Source organism: Theobroma umbraticum, unplaced genomic scaffold, assembly GCF_002168275.2.
Source record: "Theobroma umbraticum cultivar Fairchild unplaced genomic scaffold, ASM216827v3 scaffold_20.0, whole genome shotgun sequence".
In the NCBI taxonomy this organism is placed as follows: Eukaryota; Viridiplantae; Streptophyta; class Magnoliopsida; order Malvales; family Malvaceae; genus Theobroma; species Theobroma umbraticum.
In genome coordinates, this window is record NW_018397266.1 from 3,998,505 (window position 1) to 4,020,735 (window position 22,231).

Sequence of the window (22,231 nt, forward strand, 5' to 3'; positions counted from 1 at the left end):
CTTAAGAAGCCACACTCTGCATATGGACCAGCGATCATCACAGCGGGTGCTAAAATATATTTAGCAACCAAGGGGAGAGAAACTGAGAGTGAAAACTTAATTAAAGGTCTCATAAGAAACGATAAAGAAGAACGCATAGCATATTTTGTCATTCTGATGGCAGGCTGTCTCTCTTCCCAAGTCCACATCCCTTGATCGAGACCTGTGCTCTTCTTCTGGCATTGCATGGGACCTTCTCCGAGATCTTGCAGAAGATTGTCCCTATCCCAGTCATCATCATAATCCAAGTCACGTTCTCGATGTCGATGCTCTCTGTAGCTGTCTTTTTCTTCCCTATAGCGGTGTTCCCTATGCTCCCTCTCAGACCTGTCCCAGTCCCGTTCCTTCTCATCACGATGCCTCCTATCAGAGTTGCCTGACCACTCACGCTCAGAAACCCTTCTTTTTCCCGAGAGGCACCACTCGACCTTCCTTTTTCATGATTTGCGTCTCGTACCCATGCTCTGAAGCACCATCTTCACCGCCATAACTAGACTCTCTAGTCCTGCGACCATGTTCATCCTCCCCACCCACCCATGCTTGTGTCAGTCCACATTCCCGCATGAGGTCCATCCATTCCAGATGCACCCATCATTTCCATCCCATTAGGTGCCATTCCACGGCCAAGAAAGCAGGATGACATGAGGAGCTACACCAGCAAGTCCCATTGTATTAACAGCTGGAAATGAAGGAAGCATGCCAGGAAAACCAGGTCCTGGAAAACCTCCATAACCACCCTCGCCCCATATATGTTGGGTCAAACCCAGCTCCCATATGCCCTGTGGATGCATCATGCCACCTGCAGGACCACCAAATGCAGGACCTGGTCCTTGTCCATAGGCCCCTGCACCATTAGCACCATTTCCAACTCCAGCTGAGATCCCAACCATGTTCTTATACACTACACCTCCCCTCCTCTCATTAGTCCTCCACCCCCAGCTCGGTTGACAACTCCTTGACCACCCCGTCCCCAGCCGCCCCTTCCGTAGTTCCTCCCTCCATCTCCACTTTGGTAATTCGGATTACCCCCTCTCCCCAAACCTTCATTTGGCCTCCTGCTTTGAGGCTGTGCTTGAGACTGGCCCTGGTTTTTGTTCATATAGGAGGCTCCCATCTGCTTCAGTGTCTGTGGTGAAGCAAAAGCCACAACACAAGCTCTCCCATTGAACATATAGCCATTCAGTCCCCCTTTGCATGCAGCTGCAAGAAGCTGGATCATAGAACTCAACTGACAATACCCTTTGGATTTACCACTAGCTTTCTCATCAAAGAACTTAATCTCCTTCAACCTTCCATATTGAGATAAAACACTCTCAAGCTCTGCATCAGTTGTCCACCAATGGAGTTCTCCAACAAACAGCATGGTTGGACCATTCTCTATAGGTGGCTGAACCTGATTTTCGTTCATCACAGGATGATTAACATTCGTACCCATTTGATTTGGTGGAACATGTGGAGGACCTTGAGGACCACCAGTACCTGAATTTAGAGATTGAGCAGGGTCATTGGCAATCTTTTGAGGCACACTAGAAGGATCAATCCCAACCTTGTTGGGTGCTGAAGTCAATCCTTGAAAACCCAAATTTTTCACTTGCTTATCATGGGTCCCCTCCATAACACTGCCCCTCTGTGAAATAGAAGACCCAGATGAATAACTACCAGATCCCATTTCTGGTCTGTTAACAGCTGGCTGCTCCTGCTCAGGATAACGGGCACTGACATTGGGGTACTTCCCTTGAACTGAAACTCCTGGAATGTTTAGCCCTTGTGAACCCCCAGCTTCAACTCTCAGTTCAGGAGCCTCATTTTTCAGAGCTTGAAGTCCAGTACTGCCGAGGCCACCTGGTTGTGGTGGTGCCTCAGATCGTTTCAACTGAAGAAAGCCTTCTCCAACATTAACATCATTGTAGAGATCATCATATTCATCATCTTCCCCCATCATCTCTTCATCAGCAAGAGCAGGTATGGCTCCACTTCCCTGATACTGCATCTTTTGTCCCCCTCCATACTCCTCATCTCCGAAATCTATTTGTTCTTCAGCCATTGCATCCATAAAACCTGACCAATACACACCAAAAGAGAAAAGGTGATTGCTATCTCCACCCGTATGAAAAAAAAGGCACCACAAAGAAAAAAGTAACTGTAAATCTAGATCAATTATGTCCAGAATGCATGCATTCCAGTACAGATGTAATGAAGCATTCAAACTCCAGTAAGGATCATTTTTGGTGCCTATGTACAGTAACCAAAGCTCTTAAGCATACTGAAAACAAGAAAATCAAAAATAATTAAACTGCAAGTAAAAGAAAAAACAGCACTGAGATGCAAAAAGAAAGAGATCTCCCAGCTAGACATCAAACAAAGGATTAAAATTCCCATAATAAACACGATAGAAAAGGCATCAATATGTAGAATTTACCAACATGTTTTATCAAAATAATAGATACATGCCTTGCCTACTTCATCAAATCATAGAAACCAAACAGACGCACGAGGTACATCTAAAACACCCAACTTGATGAATCCAGAGAAAAAAAAAAACAAACACCCAAGTCGTAGAATGTCATAAAACAGATAAATTTCGATTACCCAGTTCTTCAACTCAAAGGAACAAACAATGATAGAAAACCAAAAAGGAAAACAGTTGCAAAACCAGTTAAGGAAAACGGTAAATTTACGAAGACCCACCAGCAATTAACTTTGGAACATTGCAGAAAAAATAGAAACAAGGATATCCAGAGCTTAGAAATACCAGCAGAAAAACGCAAGATAATAATACCCAAGGAAATCAGGATATAAGAGCTATATAATCGTTTATAATTACATTATGGTTGAATGTTTTATCTTACTCCTCCTCTTCTGCTTTGTCTTTGTTGTTTAGCTTACCCTAGGTCAGGTAAAGCTGGGTTCACCTTTGTCTCTCGACTTTCGGTTTTGTTTTTTCAATTAAATTTTCATTTTGATCCATGTCGCTATTACTGTTACAATTTAGAACAGGTTTGACTTGCCAATGATATAGAATGAGAATGATGACCATGAATATTAATATGATTTTTATTATAATTTCTTTTTTTTTTCTATTTTCATTTGTTTCTCTTATAACTTCCTTTTTAATAAAATATAAAAAATAATATTTTATATGAAAGGGTTTGTAATTTCACATGATAAACATGATTATTTTTACTTATAACTATTTGAGCTTGGAATAATTAATACCAAAAAGGGGAATATCAATTATTCTATGCTTTTAAAGAATGATCATTCCTAATAATAGATCTTTTTTATATAAAAGAAACAAATCAAGTAATAAGATAAGACCTAGGAATAATGGGGTATTTCTCAATCAAACATGCCTTTAGGTTCATATTTGATGCAGTGACATTCACTGACATTGTATATATTGTCAAGTCATTAAATACAATAAAATATAATATATTTTTTTTGAAAATATACATGTAATACTAAAATAATTTTAAGTTAAATTAGTACTTTAAGTTAATTAATTTGACAAATTTCTTACCTCTTTCTTTTATTAGTCAAACCTGGCTCTAAGTTGAATAATTTATGGTTAGTGGGGTTAATCTCCACAATAAAAAAATGATTGTTATCTTAATACTTAAACTTGTAGACTGTAGTTTGTAGTGATAGTTTTACCATTACAAAATGTTCTTTATTTGAATTGATCTGTTTGTTTTTGTTAGAATTTTCGTGTTTTTATTTTTTCTAAGAAAAAAACTGTGAGAGGAGCATTCTTTATTTAATTTATTTTTAATATAAAAAGGAATTACTTACACATTTAATATTTAATTATAATAAAATTGTTGATTTTGTACTTGAAAAAAAACATAAATTTTCAGTTAAGCATTCTAATTTTTATTGCCAAATTGCATGTCTCGTTAATTTCATTAATCCAATTAAATGGTTAGAAAAAAAATAAAAAAACACGTATTTTTGTTGATTATTCTTTATCACATCATTTATTTGATTAATGAAGTAAATCATAAGTGTCAGCAATGAAAGTAAAATTTTAAAACTTAATTCTTAACTTTTAGACTTTAGATGTAAAATCCAATATATAATTATAATTGAAAAATAAAAAATGTAATTAATTAGAAAACAAGAGTTTATTATGATTATTATTATTATTATTATTATTATTATTATTATTTTGACAAGAGAGTAAGTGTACTAATTAATCATAAATTTGCTTGAAGCCTTGGAGCAATATATTGTATCCTCAGGCTAAAAAAACAAGTGATGAGAACTGATAGCTTTTGAGTGCAGAAACTTATGAGTACGTGGTAACAACATTTTGTCTTTTCACCTTTGATTTAAAGATTTAGCATCTTTAATTTCAATTGAATGCAGCCACCACCTCCCTCTCAAAACAAGGTTCATGTTTAGCATGCCAAAATGTCAGTAACTTAAAAAAATCAATTAAGGAAAGAATATATCCCATACAAAAAGAACATCATAATTGTTGCAAAATGTACTGAAACCATATGTGAAATTTTGCTATCTTGATCAATATTACACAAAAGATTAATAACAATTACAGAATATCACAAAAACAAATTTCTAACTCAATTGGTACCCCAATCTTGCTTTCTAACAGAGAATGTACTGGTGGACCAAAGACTCAGAATCACCACCGGGTTTGCTGCTGCCACCAAAACACAACCAACCACCCTACTCTGGCCCACCCCAAAATGAGAAAAAAAAAATTTATGTAAAACCCCTATTACATCCTAAGTAAGCTGAACATTAAAAATGCAATTCAGCTCAGCAGATTCTTTTCCAACTGTTTGATATTCCATCTGTTCCATAAGTGTTGGCAGGACCTGCTGGCAACAAATTTGACTGCATTCTACGGGCTGCTGTGAGGGCGACCCTTGGCTCCTAATTAAAGAATGAATGTAAGAACTTTCCTTGTTTAACCATTGAAATTGAGACTGGCTACCATGTTTTACACCACCTTTTACAACCAATACACATGAGCACCAAGCACAGATGGAACAAGAGATGTGAACTGATGTTGATGATGGAAGTGGAAATACCAAGTCATCCGATTGAGCATCATCGATGATTATTTTTTCAATAATCAGCTGAAAAGTGGATATTTGCCTCAGTACATCCCCTTAAATACAGGATTTGTGCGGCAAATGCTCGCTCCATATTCCTCATATTCTGCTTTTGTATGACATGCCTGCACAGGAAGGAGGTCAGGAGACTTTCAGCCCAAATCCAAATTTTAGTGCATAAGATTAAGATTGATGCACAAGGCAATACTAATGGCAAGCATGTCAGACAACTAACATATCAACCAAAGCAAGAACAATAGCCAACTATAAATGCCATATTCAACGTCATTCAGGAGCCCGTATAGAAACAAGAGTGAAAGATGAGTTTACAAGTGGAGATTCATACCGCAAAAAATTCAGGTGTTGAGGCAAGTACAGAACCTCCAAACCAAACTGCAAATCTTTGGATAGGATGACTGACTACATTAACTTCCACAGGTTGTGCCTGGAAGGTGAAGACACAAAAGGAGATTAGCAGTTAGGTTTTGTAAAATGTTAAATAGGATAAGCACACATGTTTAGCACTAAAATTCTTACTTTTACTTCCCCACCAAGCCGAGCATCAGATGCAAGAACTCGGGCATCCACAATCTTTTTCAGATCCCGCTGCAACCTTCTGTGAAAGTCCTTGAACATGGTTGATCCACCAGATAACACTATATTCTGAAAAGAGTTAAAATTGTAAATAAGGAGCATACAAAGTTCTGAGATAAATATATGGCAAATCATGTGAAGATTTCCTTTTTCTCTACTCAATTCATTCATCAGTCTATGTATTTAATTGCAAGCTTCCTTCACTTTTTGGTCATTATCAAGAATGTAACCTAAAATAAGCACAGCCAAGCATCAATATCTTGGAACTAGACTAAGATCTTTTTGCAGTAAAAGAATAGGAATCAAAAGCTATGACTTTAAAAACATAAATTAGCATCAGACAGGTCTGAGAAAACAGATTCTAATCAGCTCATTAATACAGAAGAAGAGAAATTAATGCAAGAGTTTATAGTACCACAACCCACATCTCCAAGAACTTTATCCTTGAAAAATTAAATTATAAACTGACAGTTGATCTCAGAAACCATCAGGAAACAAAGTGCATGAGTAGCAGTTGAATCCTTAATCAGTACATCTCAACCTTCAAATATAACACTTTCTTATTGTTTCATTTAGATTTATCTGGGCTAAGAACCAAAATTGGCAATTTGCTTTTCTTTAAGCCAATGCATACTTTCACCTTATACAAAGCTCTTCTTGTGTCAATTGGTGCTGACTGAATGCACTTATCTATTACAGCTGGTAAAGGAGTGGTAAAATCACTGCTATAGATCTCAGGACTAAAGAAAACCTGCCAAACCAACCGTTACAAAACATCAGCAACAAGCAATATTTGAGAACTGACTCATAAGCAGCAAAGTTAACCACTGTTTTATTTCTTGATAAACAAAGTGTATCATCAACTAACTAGTTGCATCACTAAAGTAGATAAATGTCAAAGCACGCCAATTAAGATATGTAAACAGCACTCATAAATCAAGAAAACTTACATACCCTCCGCTCCATATGGTACAATTATGTTTCTGTTGACAGAAATTGACTTTAATTATTCAAGAAAGTATACTTTGTTTGTAGCTGGTCCACACAAACATTTTGTTGGCAAGGGCATGGGTAGGGCACTCTCAATATTCTTTCATATTAAGAGAAGATTTTACGATAAGTGGATCAGAGAAAGGGCAGGAGGAATGTGCTATTTGAGAAATAAAGAGTTGACATGAATTGTAGCTGCAAGGCAACTGAGCCTCCAGAGCAAACATAGCTTGATTATTGACAATAAGGAAAAGGATGATCAAACATCTTAGTAATTAGATCCTGATGAACGGGAAAACCATTGCTTGCATGTTATGAGATTGATAAGTACATTAATATAAGGGAAAGATATTCATAAGGCAGTCAAGAGACCAACCATTTGAAATAGTTAGTTAATCAGTGTCCTTAACGTGCTGCCCATCAAACATGTTACTCTAGCATTAATCATCCTAGACTAACCCCAAGCCCCAAATAAATAATTATTAAATATAAAGAAATGCCAAAAGTTTCTGTAAGCTTAAACTTAAACAATGAGTTTGCAAGGAAAAAGAGGACAAACCTCTGGGCCTAAAAATCGTTCATAACCAATATCACAGGAGTATGGTGCCCCTGTCTTTGGTCTAATACCTCTCCATTGTTTGATGTACTTTGCAGGTTCTTTGTCATGCTTGTTGAACTCCTAAGATAAATACAAAAATGAGTTCTTATCAAATTACCATTGGAATGACAGAACTTGTGAACTTCAATACAGTATCTCATGCTAAGTAAGAATCATGCGATGAATAGTCGTGCCAAAAATTTCCAAAATCATAATACAGGGAAAGCAAAAATAACCTTGACAATATCAGAACAAGTATAGCAGTACATCTCCTTCACTTTTCGAGCTGCTTCAAATGAGTCCTCTGGTGGAATTTTCTCTCCTCTTTCCTGCAAATAACAGTGTCAAAAGGCAAGAATTGATGATCACTAAATAATGATTTTACAATCTCCATATCCACAAATCTAGATAACAGCTATTTAAAGAGGAAACATTTAATTCCAATGTTTAGGGGCATTTACAAGCAAAGCCAAAGAAAAATAATAGAATACAAAAGGTCCAGATGTTAGAAAGAAATGCAGAAAGATGCTTTAATTTAGCTTGCCTCCAGAAAACAGCTCTTTCTATCTAATTAATGCCAGCATTTTTTCAAATGGCAACAAATTCAAAACAATAAACGGCACAGACATAAAATAGCATTGAGTTTCCTCCAAAAAGATGCTGCCAGCCCAAATAACAATAGGAAGGATGCATGATACTGTCACAAAAGGAGGCTGGGTGTTTGAAAGCACAGTGTATAAAAAGAAAGTCCATAAATATATAAATCCAACCATACATAAGGGTGAGGCTACAGAGAGTGGAGAAGTTTCACATGATGATATAATAACAACTGTAAGTACCAGAAAATTAAAAAAACAGCAATACACTGCTACCAAAGCGCTACACAAACAGTTTCTGAAAAATGGAAGCACAAACTAATCTATTGTTAATCGGTAGAGAGTCAAGAAAAAAAAATACCCGCATTAGCTGCTGTATGAAGAGAGTGACATCTTTTCCAGCAATTGGTATTGATTTAATGCTGCTCCCAATAACATAACCGTCTGCAACAGGTACAACATGTGTAGCCCCATCTCCAACATCCACTACCACCCCTGTCATCTCACACTATGGAAAACTGTAGGTCAATCTAAATGGAAGTGGTTGATATACACTGATGATTAACAAGACAAAACAAAGCACAAAATTTAGGGTATAAAGAAAAACACAAGATAGGCAGGTTTTCCAAACTCTACAACATTGAAGTCTGAGACCCCATTACTATACGTGTAAATACTGCCACAGCTGATGCCCGTGTGATTAGCAACAGGTATACGCCTTCATCACAACCCTCTCAAATAATTAAAGACATCAAAACAGTAATGGTAGGCACCATGTGCATTAACATTTAAATGAATACAAAAGCAGAAACAATTTAGAAAGCGGCAGAGAATTTTAAACTCAAAACAGCCTCCTCCAAGCTAATGTATTATAAATGTAAATACTAACTAGATTGGTCTGAACCTGTCATCTTTCAGCACATAACCATTGATCATAAAATTACTCCGGGAGTGTCTATTCATAACAAATTCTTAGATTCAACGACACCATAGGTCACTATTCTATATCCTTAAAGCAAACTCAAAACACTGGATTAAGAAAACACGTAGTTGAGCCATTTTTTCCAGGACAGTAATAACAAAATAATCAATCACAGAATGGCTTTATATCAATTGTTAATTGGCTGTTGAATGATAACCATGCTAGAACCATCATTCCCACTAACAATTCAACGTTAAAAGGTTTAGTTTACAAATACAAATAAGAACAATCGGGGAGAATCAAGGACAATAAACTGATTTATATAACATAATACTAGTAAAAAATTGACCAAGACATATAAAACCAGAAAACAATAGAATACTTCAGAAAAGTAGTTACCAACCTTAGATGTAGTGTACCCAGCTGCTAAAGCAAGCACAGAATTCACAGCAATGTAAAGCCCCGGAACATTAAACGTCTCAAACATAATTTCACCAGCATACTCTCGACTCTCGGGAGCAGTAAGCGGACTCTCAGTCAACAAAAAGTAATGATCCTCAGGATCACACCGTAAATAATTGAAAATACATTGCTGCCAATACCGTTCCATAGCATCCCAATTATCAACTTGACCATGCCTAATAGGATAGGTAAGATTATAAGTATTACTAGCTCGCGATCTCGCGAGTGCTTCATCTCCAATGAAGAAATCAAGATCTGCCATTACCCCAGCTGAATACTGAGCTAACCAATTTGCTTTTGAAGAAGTTCTGGATTGATTTAGAAACGACTCGTTTACTGCTACTACTGTTGGTTGAATAAAACACGGCTCTACATTACCCGCAAATCCCATCTTAGTATACCTGCAACAAAGAAAAATAAAAGACGACCAATTTGACAAACAAGAAAGAAAATGGTCTGAAATGAAATAAATGGGGAATTTCATCAAACAGGTTGTGAGCAAAAGCTATTGCAGTTACGATAATGGAAGACCAACCGTACCCGGTGCCGTTGTCGATGACGACAGCAGGGCGAGAAGTGGGATCCATCGGGAAGAAAAACAAAGGCTAGGGAGTTGTTTTTGTTGTCGTGATGGTGGCGGTGAGGGTGGATCTGCGAGCGAGATCCAAGAGAGATTCGTGGGGAAGGGATCATGGTCATGAAGCGCGCTTGAAGAAGCGCAAATAAGGAGAAGCGAACTCCCCCGACGGTATTGACTCGACACCAACAATAAACTTGGATCCCAACCGAAAGCAGCGACGTTTCAACGGTTGTAGCTTCTTGGAATAATAGCTGTCGTTGGCGATATCCAAACTCGGTAATCCAATAATGAAACCCATTTCAAAACTCCATCCGACGAAAAATTCTCATCAATTTCATCATCATTTTACCATCAAAATCATATTCCCTCCCTCTCTCTCTTTCTCTCTCTCGATACTTTTCTTAGCAATCAAACTATAGAAAGAAAGACAACACGACAACCTTCCTTTCCCCTTTTTTTTTTTTAATCCGTTTTTTTTTTTCTTTTGGCCTTTCTTCTTTTAAGCTTGGAGGTACGGCTTCGTCAAATTTGACGAACAGCAGTAACAATTGTTTTTACATATATAATAATGATATGACGGTGACTCTGCACCGTTCGATTTCTGATTGGAGAAGTTTGGGATTTTGGGACCCACGTATTGTTTGGGATGAAAATTAGGGGAAAATTTGGGTGTCACAGTTGTACCGGGGGAAAGACAAAATTTGACAAAGGAAGGAGAAATTGGATGGTCCTGAGGGGAAGGAATAACGTGGTTTCGGAAACTGAGTATTCGAGATATGCGGTGGTGATGTCCCCTGATGTGTAGACTTTTGGGTTTCTATCATGGGACCTAGTGACTTAAGGACCATGAGATTTTTTCCAGCTTAACAATGTAAGTCTTCGGTGTTTCGGTGCATCATTCTTGGTGAGCTTTGTTTAACTTTGAACCAATACATGACTCACACGTGCTCATTTTAATGATCCAAAACATTACCTAAATTAAATTGTTCAATAAAGCTCAATACCATGGACAATGCAACTCAAAATTAGAATATATTAAAATGGCATCATCACATTACTTCATTTGATCATTTTAAAAGTATTTATCCAAATTATTAGTAAAATATGTTTAGGTGTATAACGAGTTCATATCTAGATTTAAAAAAAAAAAATTAAATTTGAGAGATTATTAATTTTTTTTTAATAATGTTAGAAGAATCGTATATTCCTATTCATATTGAAAAAACAAAATGTTCTTACTATTTTTAACCTTAGCCATTAATCAATATTTTATTGTCCAAATGAGAGAAGTTCCTTATGAAATTAAATGAAAAAAGAGATCTTTCTTCTCAAGTATAAAAGCTTGCTTCTTGTTATTACTATAACAAGAAAAAACACATTTGTAACCAATGTGATCTTATTATGGTAAATAGTAATAATAATAAGAATAAAATAAGGTTCTAAGTCAAGCCTTATTAGGTAATGGATTTATTTCACATTTGTCTTTGATTTATTAGTTGGGTTGTCTATTTAATGCAACGTTTGTTTATAATTTGAAGTTCGAATTATACTCGTAATTTCATACAAACAATGCACATTTTGTAGTAGTGTACAAAGGTTGGACTCCATGTGACGTAAGAATGTAACCGCCGCATAAGCTGCTTTAATTTCAACATTTTTTTTTTTACACCTTGGAGACGATCCATGATCGTACGAGTTTTCTTTGTCCTTTTTGTTTTTAAGTTATTAAAACCAAAAACAAAAAAGGTGAACTACCTCCTCCTATGATCCTGTCCTAACCCTTTGCCCTCTACATTCTTGCGATCTTTTCTGATAAAAGATTACCAATTTTTATTTTTTATTTTTTTGAAGAACACGAAGAATCCAAAGTTAATAATGCAACTCTCCTTTGCCCCCTTCAAAATAATAAGGAAGAGGGCAGGCAGCATCTCAATCTGCACCTCGCTCAGCTGCACGTTAACTCGACTAAGGCACGTGCCACGTGTTTCGGCGACCTGGGCTCATGTGGCTGCAGACCAGTCGGTGGTTGGTTGCCATCTTTCTTTCTTTGTTTTCTTATTTAAACATAGGACATTTCCCATCATGGTTCAGACTTTCAGATTCACCTACCAACGGGACCCATCATATCTTGTTTTATCACAATTAACCTTAGAAAAATATATATTTTGTTTTCGACCACCGTAAATTCAATGGTTGCACTCTGATGAATATTTACCGTGAGAACGGTTGCCTGCAACAGATTAAATGATCCCATTTCAAGTAACGAGACCTACTCTGTTATGTTTTATGTATGTCTTTTTTTCATTTCCCAAACATAAACGTTGTGAGCATGATGAAAATGATGGTTGGATGCTTGAATTATCCCAAGAATGAGTAGCAAAATGATTATATCACATTATTACTACCCTGTCTGTCACCTACTTAATCATTTTTTACTTTGTCGTTTATCTCCGCGGAAATACGAGGTTCTCTTGGTCAATGGCTTTATGCTTTACCCTTAGAGAAAAAGAAAAGCAAAATGTCTTTCCTTAACCAGTCATGTCTACTAATGTGATTGTGAATCAAAGGAAGGGTATAGTTTGTCGACCAGCTTGAATTTTGTTTGGTTATTGGTTGTAGGATTTATGTCAGGGCAAGAAAAGAGTCTCCGGATCCAGTATGATAAAGATAGTTCAACCCACAGCAGTCACGGGCGCTTTCAATTGAGGGCGAAGTTCCACAAATTCATGGTGTTAGAAAAGAAAGGGCATAATGTGCCTATAAAATATAATTGCATGTCTTCTCTCTTCTTCTACCTGGCTTTTGATAAATATTGATTGTGATACATTATTTTATCAAATGTTCCATGCTTTTGCTCAATGCCTAAATCCCAACAATACATTTTTTTTTCATTTGTTTTACGTATAATTACAGTTTTAATATGTTCCAAAACATAATTATTGACCCTAATCTTTCTCCTTTTCTTACAAGATAAGAGTAGCAAAAGAAAGCAGCTTTGATCATTGATAAATATTAATTGCAATTTTTTTATTTATGGAAAATTCCTCTTTGTAAATTTATTTATATACAAATTCCAAGCAAAGCTTATAGAGCAGGGAGTCAGATAAGCTGGGAAGTCAACTCAAACGTCCACATCTCTCTTTTATATTTGTAGTCTGCGGATGAAATTTTTTTGTTTCTGAGATGGGGCTTTCATGGGAGCGGGCCAGTGTGCTGATGAATGAGCAGTGAGAGCCCCAGAGCTTGAGAAACAAGGGCAGTAGTCTCGGTAAGTAAGTAGGCCTTGACGCTGCTAAAGGCTGAAACTGATAAAGAAAAACTTCAATGAAGCTGTTGAATTTACCAGTTTTTACCACTGCCCAAGAGAGACTAAGCAGTTTTAAGCGGCAGCGACCACAGACTTTCTAAGAAATCCAGTTTCAGAGCAAAGCATTTAGATGGAAAAACCAAGGTCAAAAAGCGCCAAAAGGGGGTCTATTGCCCATCAAGCAGGTTGGTCACATACAGAAATCTGTGTCTCAGTGCTCACTGCTGCTCTGTTACGGGCATCAAAATCCCATCGTTCGCTAATCGCTTTCATGAAGCGGGCGGAATCACCACAACACCCCTAATAAACATCGCAATCATGGTTAACAAATGCGGAAAATAGGGACAAAAGCGTCATTATAGGGATGAACAGGCCATGACCCAACGGACAAAGACTTCCCCACCCCTCCCCGTCTTCAATCACCAAAAAATGCGCACGTTAGCTGTCTCCCCCATAATGATCATCACATTCAACCCCCCCAAAAAGGCACACCAAATCATAAAACACAAAAATAAGAATTTCCTTCAATTTCTTTTTTCTTTAAAGAGAAAAGCTTAGTGAGAAGAAGAGAAGAAAAGAATTGCCAAAACGCATTTATATTGATAGTGGGGATTTTAATGGTGTTTAGCTTAACCTACGCATCGAGGCCTCACTGGCTCCTATACTGAAATCACTGACCACTGCCTTAAATGGGTCTCTGTGCGCACTGCACCTCTTCTTTATAACTTCTCGTAACTGCCCCCTTTTCTTTCCCTCTCTCTCTCTCTGACTCTTTTCTTCTTTTCTTTTTTTTTTTCCCTTCTCTAATCTCCGTTTCTATGTCATTTCGAAAACGTTTCATTTCGAGCTCCGATCGGGTCTCGCAGTCCATCGGATCCGGCCCGACTATTCTCCAATCGGAGCTCCAACTCCAGCTTTGCTGCGGCTCTTCTTCGTCTCTGGCATTTATCTGAATCTGATCCGATGTCATTTTGGTGAATGTAAAATTTGGTTATTGGTTTTAACTCAATAGAGATGAATCCTCTGTGCTGCATTGCTCCTGTATCCATCGATCGTGACCGGGCCAACCCGGTGGTTGCCAAATCGGGGCCTCAATGCCAGCTAAGCATGGAAACTTCCATCAGAACTGTTAACTACTCTTCCAAACCGAGCTTCTCCTCTCAAGTCTCCTCCATCAACGCCGACACTGACAAATCCTCGCCTTCGGTGACGAATCACCCCTCGGCGGCCTTATGCGACGAGCCAATCATCGGCGAAGGCACTGCAGTCCACGGTGTCGCTGGGATCCTGTACAAATGGGTGAATTACGGCAAAGGATGGAGGTCGCGGTGGTTCGCGTTAGAAGACGGAGTTCTCTCGTATTATAAGGTTCACGGACCTGATAAGATTTTAATGAGTCCCGCAAGGGAGAAGAGTGTTCGAGTGATCGGCGAGGACTCGGTACGGTATATGAGGAAAGCTAACTGGAGTAGCAATCGGGTTAACTCGGCGGTAACTCGGTGCAAGCCGTTTGGTGAAATTCATTTGAAGGTTGTTTTGCTTTCTTCCTTGCTTTTATTACTCAGTTCAGTTCCGCGTTTTTCGTTATTTTTTGTTGCCGTGGCAAAAAGGCCGCTTCTTTTGGTATTTTAAAAGGAAAAGAAAATATCCGGACGATAAACTTTTTTTTTTCTTTTGAAAATTTTTAAACTTAAATGTGTGCTTATGGTATTGATGCTTGCATGCTTAGAAATTCAATACTGCTAAATTATTTAGTATTAGTTTCTTCCTTAGTACTTTCCCAATACGGAGCCACTTGGGAGGACCCATCAAAACTGGGAGAGGCCGTGAAAGCTTGGAGAATTTTGGGGGAAGGGAAGAAGTCTTTTTAGGTTCATTTTTTAAAAAAATATTTGTGCTGCATGTTTTAATTTGGGAGTATTTGTTTCTGTGAAAAACTGTTTATATGGATTCTAATATTAAGATTACCAAATCGTGGAGAAAGTTTATAGAGTACACTAGCCTTTCACACGGTTCTTTTGTCCATTGGTGTGGCAATGAACCATCCAAATGCAATTTCGGACGCTTCCTTGCAGTTGCACTACTCTGGATGCACGCTTTGGAAAAAGCCCCAGTAAGAGAGTACGCTCGATACAACATGTTTTACAAAGATGCCCATCAGAACTAAAACACACTTCAATAGATGGAAAGCCAAAAAACATTTCAAGAGAAGGAAAGACAATGCCCTAATTCTGTAATTTATATTGCTGCTTCAATAATTAGTACATCTCTTACCACCCTCCATTGCTTGGTGATTTATTACAAAATTGGTATCTAACAACATATTTATTCTATTCTATTTGGGGAAAGATGACTGAGTTTGGAAACTGGTTTACAGGTTTCTTCAATTCGTGCAAGCAAGTCAGATGATAAAAGGCTTACCATATTCACAGGAACAAAGACTCTTCACTTGCGTTGTGTGTCAAGAGAGGACAGAACTGCATGGATTGAGGCATTGCTGGCTGCTAAAGATCTTTTCCCTAGAGTGTTGTCAAGCAATGATTTTCAACCTTCTGAGGATGTTGTAATCTCAACTGAGAAGCTAAGGTCACGTTTATTACAGGAAGGCATGGGTGAGGCAGTCATTAAGGACTGCGAGTCTATAATGCTTTCAGAACTTTCTGTGATGCAAAATCAGCTCAAGTCTCTTCAACGTAAACATATTATATTACTGGAAACCTTGCGGCAATTAGAGGTACTTGTCAGTTGCCACTGTGGAATAGGATGGTTTTATTATCAAATATCTGGCAAAATGAAGATAGCATGGGCCTGTATTCTTTAAACTCTCTTCCAGTGTTCCCTTGTAGATTGATACTTGTTGATAGGTTTTATCTAATATTGTGCCAATCTCGTTGATTGTGGTGTTGGCATTTTACCTGAGAATAAGATCGTTGACATGGCAACTTACGCACCTGAATGTTTTGGAAACATATGTTAGCCTGTTCCTAGGCATGAATAAATTGCCAGATTTATTCTACTAGGTTTCTAATCTCTCTGTCCTTTTTGTTCTAGATTGCTTGTTGAAGTCCTTCTAGGCTTGTATACTACCAAACATCTCCCTTGTTTTTAAATTGGTGATTTTGTGATTTTTTCTCAAACATTCTGGTTTCTTAAGTGTTGTATAATATTATGTTAACCTTTTCTTCAATATGAAGAAAGTCTAAAGAATAAAATTTCTTGCTTTTTGGGGTCTAATATCTGCCTTCTAACTTGTTTTTCAGACAGAGAAAATAGAGCTGGAAACTACAGTAGTAGATGAAACAAAGGAACGTGAGTCATATTGTGGACAAGGGCGACGATTTAGCGGTTAGTTTTGCATTTAATTGTAATAAACAATTTCACCTCATAAATTATTAATCTTGCTTGAACTGATATTCTGTTGGTAACATTGGTTAAATCTTGAATTACTGCATTTGTGGGTAAATTAATACTATTTTATAACTCTAAGGGCTGGCCACATAAATGCTTGCTTGATTGCAGGAAAATTCAGCTAAATTACTTTAGAAAAGAGACTTTTTTCATTTTGGAAGAGTTTCCTGTTAAGGTTCTATGCGTTAAGTAATGCTATAGATTTTGGAAGTTTAGCAACTCTCTTGCTTTCCTCATGTTGCAGATTTCTACTCTGTCATGTCAGAGGGCAGTGCAACTGATTCTGATGCAGATAATGAAAGTCAAGATGGTGCAGATGTTGAAACAGATGAAGATGATGGAACATATTTTGATACAAATGACTTTTTGTCTTCAGAAGCTCTAAGAAGTGCTTCTTATCGGTGTAGGGAAACTGGGAAGGGCTGTATATATGATAAAGATGCTTTCTTTTCTGATCGTTTGTGCGGGCCTGAAAAGGAAATCAAGATCATTCAATATCCTTATGTCAAAAGGAGGGATAACCTACCAGAACCAAAGGAGAAAGAGAAGCCAGTTGGCTTGTGGTCTATTATCAAGGACAATATTGGAAAGGATTTATCTGGGGTCTGTCTTCCTGTGTATTTTAATGAGCCACTCTCTTCACTGCAAAAATGCTTTGAGGATTTGGAGTATTCATACTTGGTTGATCGAGCCTTGGAATGGGGAAAGCAGGTCAGGTCCTCAGCTCTGCTTTCTTTTGTGGCAAAGAAGTTTTAAAGCATGATCTGCTAGTTTCATTTTAATCCAGGTAGACTATGTGCTGGCCTCATGTAGATTAGCTTATCAGAAGTTGTCGATATTCCTTTAGGGTTTATTTTTTAGAGTCAGTATCAATGTTTTTGAAGATGGTCTCCTTGACCTTTAGCAGTTGTTTAGTGACTTTTGCAGGTTATGTGTATCACTGACTCTTTAACTACTTGTTTCTCCTCTAACCAAAAAAAGGAAAACAATAAAACAGCGGAGAAAAGAAAGAATGAAGGAAAGATCTAATGGAAAGTTCCTTTTCCTGTTAGGTATCTCTTATGCTCTATCATTTGAAACTTGCTGTATAAATAAACACTGACCCTTAGTTTAGAAGCTTGATTGGTTGCTTCTTTGAAATATTTTAAGATTTGAATGCTTTCATTGCTTTTTTGAAGGGGCAACCTTCTACTGCTTATGAGAGGTTGTTTTTATTTGTATATGCAATTTATACAAAGACATTCCCTACACTCACTCTGCTGTGCAATAAACATCAGTCCCACCTTCCATTTCTTATTTGGCTTGGAGCTTTTTGCAGATTACCTGCTTTGGGAACTCTTGCTATAGACGATGATATAGATGCTACCCTTTGTTTAAACCTTTTCTATGGGGTAAGAGTAGACTGAACAGACATTAGAAGAAATACAAGATATTATGAAGCCTATCCAAGTAGGGCATAGCAAACAGTTATTTCGGTTAGTTTGGTTTTGGATATCTAATAATTGAACTAATCGAACTTATGTTTAAAAATAACTGAAACTGAACCAAATTCCACAGATAACAAAACTAACCGAAACCGAATTAATTCGGTTAGTTCGGTTTGATTTCTGAAAGCCAAACTTGAGAAATTTCTTTCTTTTTTTGTTTGTATATATTTATTTATGTTGCCTTTTTTTATAAATTAAAACTACAAAAATATTAAAAATGATTATAAACAATTAGAATAAATAAGATGGATACTCATACAAACAACAAATAATAAAAAAACATGGATAAAAACAACAACAAATAGTTTACGATTTATTTCTCATGCGAAAACCCCATGGTACCTTTATTCAAGTTCGGTTAGTTCAGTTAAAAAAATTCCTAACCGAAACCAAACCGAATTAGCTCTAATAACCGAACTACCCTAACCAAACTACTTGAAAAACCAAACTAACCGAACTGAAAAAACCAAACTTACTTTGGTTTGGTTCGGTTTGCATTTGCACACCCCTTTTCTCAAGCCCTTATAAGAGTTACAAGCAGTATAGTGAATGAGATCTGGTCAATCATACTTTCAAATGTGGTTGGCCATCAAAAAGCCAGCAAGTCAAAGGATGACCCTGAATTTGCTTTTGGTTGCTAGGTCGGAAATAGCAATGAATTAATTATTAACTTTGCATAGACTCTCTGAGGCTTTTAGCATCATGAAAGAATATAAAGATATGATTTACAAGAACAAAGATGTAAATAAGACCAAAGCTAATCATTTTTCCATACTGAACTATCCATCCTCTTGTTTTCATGCATATTCTGATCAATACCTTATTTAAGTAAGATCAGGCTGGAATGATCTGAACTCTTTCTGGGAGATGCCTGTGGTTTTCTTCTACATTATGCTTAATGTTTTCTCCTCCTAACAAAACTGTTAGCATTATAACATCAAGGGGTTTGGAAAAGAAATATCAAAAAGAGATAAAAAAAAAACTTGCAGCTGCCTCCCCTTTTCTCGAATGGCTTTCAGCATGTCTTGCGCTACTATTTCTTTCTGACATTTTCTACAACATTTTCTATATTTACCTGGCTTCACTAGCATTTGATTAACATATATTATGGTCACTGAATGCTATATAATATCTATGGAATTTTTGGAAAAGACCATGTTTGTGATGCATTTCTTTCCAAGTTCTTTTGCTATTTTCATGCTTTAAAATTTTAGCTGCAGATTTGTAATTCAATTCCAGGTTATCATATATCTCTGTTTATTGGACATTAAATTAACATGGAAGATTCTCCTAAAGGATACAATGGCATTTGGGTTCTTTGTCTGTGTCTAACTTTGTCTAGAAATAAAGTCTTGCTTATTTTCTTGGTGCTGTATGTCTAAAGGTTGCCATGGTGTATAAGTTTTATTTTCAGAGTCTATGCATAAGGAATTATAGCAACTCTTTAATGAGTTTATTTACATTATAATTGATTGCCAGTCATTGTCGACATGGTGCAGGAAAATGACTTGATGAGAATTCTTAATGTTGCGGCTTTTGCTGTATCCGGCTATGCATCCACAGAAGGTCGACAGTGCAAGCCCTTCAATCCTCTTCTTGGGGAGACCTATGAGGCTGACTATCCCGATAAAGGGCTTCGTTTTTTCTCTGAAAAGGTACACTATTTTTCACACCTAAGCACTATCTGTATGTTGGACTAGCTGGTTATTGGTTGAATGAATGAAAAAAACTGATGGAAAGATAAAGAGCCTTTCTGTTATCTCATTGTTGTTGAAATAGGTGAGGTGGTAGTCATATGACATATCAGATCTAACAATTTGGGGTGCTTGCATTCAGGTGAGTCACCACCCAGTGATTGTCGCCTGCCACTGTGAGGGTAAAGGATGGAAATTCTGGGCAGACTCCAATCTCAAAGGCAAATTTTGGGGAAGATCCATTCAACTTGATCCTGTTGGTGTCCTAACCTTGCAGTTCGAGGATGGAGAGACTTTTCAGTGGAGCAAAGTTACGACTTCCATATATAATATTATTCTTGGTAAAATCTATTGTGATCACTATGGCACCATGCGTATCAGAGGCAGCGGCAATTACTCTTGCAAGCTCAAGTTCAAGGAGCAGTCTATCATAGATCGAAATCCCCATCAGGTCATAATTTCTACTCCATAATGAATGGGTAAAACAAGCTTCATTAAATATTTTCCATATTTTACCATAGTTTCAACTTCCACTTGTAGATGGACAAGTTCACGTTTGATTTGCTTTGTGTTAGTAGAAAGGTCCACATTGTTATTACAATACCAAAAATTTGGAAGTAGTTCTAAACAATAATTCAGATGTTGGTTCACATTGTTATTACATATTTGCTTGTATCCCTAAAATATTAACAAATCGAGTTCAAAATGGTTTCAGTTGGCCAAAAATGTGCAAAAGTTTCATAGGATGACACTGGAAGCAATTTTGGTGCTCATGCCAAAGTTGCTCACAGTTGTTTGAAAACCTTGTTGACATTAATCACAATGACAAACTCAAGTGCTAAGGTGATTAACCACTGTTCTGACTGGCCATAATTGGAAAAGGAATAAATTGACGGTTTCTCTCAATAATTTCAGGTTCATGGATTTGTGCAAGATAATAGGACAGGAGAGAAGGTTGCCATGTTGGTGGGGAAATGGGATGAAGCTATGTATTATGTGCTAGGAGATCCAACTACGAAGCCAAAAGGGTATGATCCAATGACAGAAGCTGTGTTGCTTTGGGAAAGAGACAAATCCATTACTAAGACAAGATACAATCTTACCCCTTTTGCAATATCCTTAAATGAATTGACTCCTGGTTTATTGGAGAAATTACCTCCAACCGACTCAAGACTGAGGCCAGACCAGAGACACTTAGAGAATGGAGAATATGAAATGGCAAATGCAGAGAAGCTGAGGTTGGAGCAGTTACAGAGACAGGTATATACCCTTACAGTGTTTCTTTTTGAGTTCAACAATTAATGGCCATAGGCTCTGGACTTACATAGGTACTTGGAACATAAACAACCAATGATTGTTTTGAACTTGGCTTTGACAAGCATAAACTATATTTTATTATCTTTTTTTTTTTTGTTGGTATGTGTTTTGCTTTATTAGATTACAATGTATGAGTTAGAATAATCCTCAGACCTTGGTAGTGCCATTAAGGATCCCAAACTGACTCCATTTTACTCTCGGGTCTAATCTATTACCATTGCACTCTGCTTTTTGAGAAATAAAGAGCTTTAGCTTTGCATTTCTTTCAGCAGATAAATCATTTGATTTAATTATTTTATTGTGCTTCAGGCAAGGAAATTACAAGAGCGAGGATGGCAGCCAAGATGGTTCCGGAAGGATGAAGATGGTTGTTATCGTTATATTGGAGGATACTGGGAAGCAAGAGAGAAAAAGAAGTGGGATGGAATCCCTGATATATTTGGCCAGAGTAGTGATTCACCTTCGTATTTGGTCGAAGAGTAAGCTGTATTTTGGCTTTGCTTGCTCGGCTATATTTTGGGTATTATTTATTTCTGTTTTTTCCCACCAGTTTCTTGTCTATGATGATGATGATGATGATGCCAGGACTCAAGAAATGTAGATGTAGCTTAAGTTATAAATGAGCTTATTTGGGGTGCAATTACCGAGTCAAGTTGTATTATGTAATGTAGCTAGGCAGATTCGCTTCCACTGGGCAGTTATCCCCTAAAGAGATGAGCATATTCTTTCTTTATTTTGATCAATAGCGTAGTATAGAATAGGAACTACCCTATAAGATAACTTATAAATCTTGACCTTCGATATCTAATTGGTTTAAATTAAACAGATTCTGTTTATGTCTACAATTGAGAGGTAAGAATACGTGAGATGGACTGATTTCCAGAACCATCGGATGCATAGAAATGTAGATGCAGCCGCCTGACATCGGACAAGATTAATAACAAAGTACTTTTTATTTTCTTTAAAGAAATAAGAGAAAAGAAAATGGGTAAAGCCCTTTTATATTCACCTTCAGCTGGAGCTTAGAAAGAACTATTATTTCGCATTTCAGGCTTCATGCTGTACCCCGTACGCATTGCAATGGTACATCATTGAACGTGGGATTGTTGCATTCAACATGCAGTGTTAAGCTCGATTTGGGAGAGAGAAGAGAATG

At 37.1% G+C, this 22,231-nt stretch overlaps 3 protein-coding genes across 4 annotated transcripts; 1 reads left to right on the forward strand and 2 right to left on the reverse strand.

Moving 5' to 3' along the window:
- On the reverse strand, positions 1 to 3,114 carry LOC110423130 (uncharacterized). Its single transcript, XM_021437269.2, is given in 11 exon segments — positions 1 to 180; positions 183 to 263; positions 266 to 442; positions 445 to 492; positions 495 to 559; positions 561 to 677; positions 679 to 777; positions 779 to 816; positions 819 to 952; positions 955 to 2,097; positions 2,864 to 3,114. Coding segments are annotated over 10 exon segments (1,929 nt in total). The 5' UTR covers positions 2,093 to 2,097; positions 2,864 to 3,114; the 3' UTR covers positions 1 to 148.
- A 1,345-nt stretch (positions 3,115 to 4,459) lies between these two features.
- DIS1 (Actin-like ATPase superfamily protein) lies at positions 4,460 to 10,360 on the reverse strand. Of its 2 annotated transcripts, XR_002445807.2 has the most exons (10): positions 9,823 to 10,360; positions 9,224 to 9,683; positions 8,260 to 8,406; positions 7,539 to 7,631; positions 7,264 to 7,383; positions 6,355 to 6,465; positions 5,658 to 5,783; positions 5,467 to 5,565; positions 5,015 to 5,245; positions 4,460 to 4,938 (listed from the first exon to the last, which is right to left on the reverse strand). XR_002445807.2 is itself a non-coding variant. In XM_021437370.2 (9 exons), the coding sequence occupies exons 1-9, from the start codon at positions 9,867 to 9,869 to the stop codon at positions 5,165 to 5,167; spliced, it is 1,284 nt and encodes a 427-aa protein (XP_021293045.1). In that variant the 5' UTR covers positions 9,870 to 10,360; the 3' UTR covers positions 4,460 to 5,164. The 2 variants fall into 2 exon arrangements, 1 of the variants encoding a protein (XP_021293045.1); XM_021437370.2 differs by having other exon boundaries at positions 4,460 to 5,245.
- Positions 10,361 to 13,687: 3,327 nt separating this feature from the next.
- Positions 13,688 to 21,715, forward strand: ORP1D (OSBP(oxysterol binding protein)-related protein 1D). The gene is made up of 8 exons (XM_021436928.2): positions 13,688 to 14,699; positions 15,547 to 15,903; positions 16,430 to 16,514; positions 16,822 to 17,288; positions 19,564 to 19,719; positions 19,901 to 20,209; positions 20,674 to 21,018; positions 21,385 to 21,715. Exons 1-8 carry the CDS (start codon positions 14,184 to 14,186, stop codon positions 21,556 to 21,558), a joined length of 2,409 nt encoding a protein of 802 aa, XP_021292603.1. The 5' UTR covers positions 13,688 to 14,183; the 3' UTR covers positions 21,559 to 21,715.
- Positions 21,716 to 22,231: the final 516 nt, after the last annotated feature.

Bases quoted from the DNA above. Each gene is read 5' to 3' on its own strand.
- DIS1 (XM_021437370.2), bottom strand. From the start codon at position 9,869: ATGGATCCCACTTCTCGCCCTGCTGTCGTCATCGACAACGGCACCGG. The intron at 8,407-9,223 runs GTTGGTAACTAC...AGTTTTCCATAG, and splicing joins CTGGGTACACTACATCTAAG to TGTGAGATGACAGGGGTGGT. The intron at 7,384-7,538 runs GTTATTTTTGCT...TATTTATCTTAG, and splicing joins CTTGTTCTGATATTGTCAAG to GAGTTCAACAAGCATGACAA.
- ORP1D (XM_021436928.2), top strand. From the start codon at position 14,184: ATGAATCCTCTGTGCTGCATTGCTCCTGTATCCATCGATCGTGACCGG. The intron at 14,700-15,546 runs GTTGTTTTGCTT...ACTGGTTTACAG, and splicing joins TTGGTGAAATTCATTTGAAG to GTTTCTTCAATTCGTGCAAG. The intron at 16,515-16,821 runs GTTAGTTTTGCA...CTCATGTTGCAG, and splicing joins ACAAGGGCGACGATTTAGCG to ATTTCTACTCTGTCATGTCA.